Source organism: Sinocyclocheilus rhinocerous, unplaced genomic scaffold (genome assembly GCF_001515625.1).
Source record: "Sinocyclocheilus rhinocerous isolate Xijiao unplaced genomic scaffold, SAMN03320098_v1.1 scaffold186, whole genome shotgun sequence".
Classification (NCBI taxonomy): Eukaryota; Metazoa; Chordata; class Actinopteri; order Cypriniformes; family Cyprinidae; genus Sinocyclocheilus; species Sinocyclocheilus rhinocerous.
This window is the reverse complement of record NW_015662005.1, coordinates 415616-417909: the sequence shown is the minus strand read 5'-3', so window position 1 is coordinate 417909 and position 2294 is coordinate 415616. Positions and strand designations below refer to the sequence as shown.

Sequence of the window (2294 nt, the reverse complement as noted above, 5' to 3'; positions counted from 1 at the left end):
TGGGCATAATACCTAAAGGTTAATTCATCCAAAAATGAAAATTCTGTCATGATTTACTCCAAACATGTTTGAGTTTCAAACATTCTTCAAAATATCTTCTTTTGTGTTTAACAGATAAAAAGAAATTCATACATGTTTGGAACAACATGAGAGTGAGTAAATGATGACAAATTTTTGTGTGAACTATCCCTTTAAGAGTCTTGGATTTATGTATAACGCATATATGATGTCAATGTTGACTCTTACTTCTGGGATGTCAACAGCATCCTCCTCCTGAAGGGGTTCCATGGTGTTTTCCCTCCATGATGGGACTGAGGAAATATTTTTTTGCATTACAATTTGTAAATCAATGTGTACAACTGCCAGTTTGCATTTGAGCCAAGCACATACTTGCAACATCCTCCTCTTTCTTTGGAGACTCTTCCCGTAATGGAGAGGCTGGAGGTTGCTGCCAGCAGCATAGGTACATCTCAGTTGTTGTCATGAACGGAAGATCTTCCGTTTCTTTGCTGTCTTCTCCCTCTGGCTGCGGGTCCATTTGCCCAGATGACTTAACAACATTTGTCTTCTCTGGGGTCTCCTTGTTTCGTAGGTCACGCTGACATGGTGATGTCCCTCCTGTCTCTAATTTTTGGGGGATCATTTTTGAGGTCTTACCCCTTGACCTCTGATTCTTTGCATCTAACAAGTTGAACTTCCTAGGCAGAGTATTTACAGGTCACAACAGTCAAGCAGAAGCCACAAGAAGACAGAAGAGAAAAATAACAGGAAAGAGTGACTAACAGGAGTATTTCCCAGTCTTACCTCTTTTGCACTTTGCCACTTGACTTAGATGCCTGAGTTTGAGGGCTGTCACCCAAATGTGATTCCCAAAAGTCATCTGTTTCAGGAACCCATCTTTCTAGTGGCTGGAAGAGCCTCTTGTCACGTGGTTCCTTACTTAACAACTGCAAACGGCGCTCCATCCGCTCAATACGGGCAAGCAACTGTTTCAAGGCAGGACAAATACATTAGAAAAAATCATAAGTCTTCCGAAGGAGAAAATGGTTGCAAGTATAAACCATAAACCAATTTTATGCTGCTAAATCAGGGGAAAAAAACAATGTCAAGAGTCAATATCCCACAAACCATGAACTGTAAAGTATCATTCAAAAGTTTGGGGTTGGCAAGATTTTAAAATGTTTTTTAAAATGAAAGAAGGGTCTTATGCTCACCAAGGCTGCATTTATCAAAAATACAGTAAATAGAGTAATATTGTGAAATATTATCACAATTTAAAATATCTATAGTTTGTATTTTAACATATTCTCAAATGTAATTTATTCTTGTGTTGACAAAGCTGAATTTTCGCCAGCCATTACTCCAGTCTTTAGTGTCACATAAACCTTTAGAAATCATTCTAATATGCTGATTTGGTACTCAAGAAACTCATTTCTTATTTATTATCAATTTCGAAAACAGTTGTGCTGCTTAATATTTTTGTGGAAACTGTGATACATCTTTTTCCAGGATTTTTTGATGAATGGAAAGCTCAAAAGAACAGCATTTCATATGTGATCATTTTAATGCATCCATGCTGAATAAAAAAAAGCCTTACCGACCCCAGTGCTTGCATACATACCGTGTCTCTGTCTGATTTGAGTTCATCTATTTCCTTGTCCTTAGACTGCAGCTGTTGCTGTTGTTGCTCTATCAAGTCCAGCTGAAGCAGAAGCAGTTGTTTCAGGCAAGTGGCTTGTGCGTGAGGATGACTGGTGATTTTCCTCATATTCGTCCTTTTGCCCTCTGAGTGTTCATTAGACACCCCCATAGTCTCTAACCCTTTGGCACTTTTCTCACCCACAGGGTCTCTAGAATTACTATGTGAATTCATGGATACAAACTCTGGCTTGTTATCAATGGTGTTTGCTGTTTGTCCCCCATTTTCAGGCTTGAATCTGCACAACGTCCCAACATACGAGTGCGTTTAACGCAGTGCGCATGCGCCATGTCAGGACGTGTTTACATTCAGAATGATGGGTCTTTCCAGCGATATTAAAAGGCAGTGTGCGTATAAAATTTTCTATGCACTAAAACTGAGTACAGTTACTTTAACATAGGTAAACTGGCCAGGATAGTTCTGGTATGGGAACGCTAGTTGTCCGTCTGAGAAAAAATATGGGTATCATGATCATGCTGTGCACACTTGAGGAAAGGACCTTCCCTGCGTCATTTCCTCTGAAGTCTTGCGCTCCGTTCGGTTTATTATTATTATTATTTATTATTATTATTATTATTATTATTATTATCATCAC

At 38.9% G+C, this 2294-nt stretch overlaps 1 protein-coding gene across 1 annotated transcript in view; it reads right to left on the bottom strand.

The window, feature by feature from the left end:
* The window catches only part of LOC107727293 (male-specific lethal 1 homolog), a 6164-nt gene extending 4258 nt beyond the window's left edge, over positions 1-1906 (bottom strand). The window contains exons 1-4 of the mRNA XM_016537120.1: positions 1622-1906; positions 805-986; positions 391-698; positions 247-311 (exon numbers count right to left, since the gene is read on the bottom strand). Of these exons, the coding sequence (XP_016392606.1) occupies positions 247-311; positions 391-698; positions 805-986; positions 1622-1873 (807 nt within the window). The 5' untranslated portion in view covers positions 1874-1906. The remainder of the gene's footprint in view (positions 1-246; positions 312-390; positions 699-804; positions 987-1621) is intronic.
* Between the last annotated feature and the right edge of the window lie 388 nt (positions 1907-2294).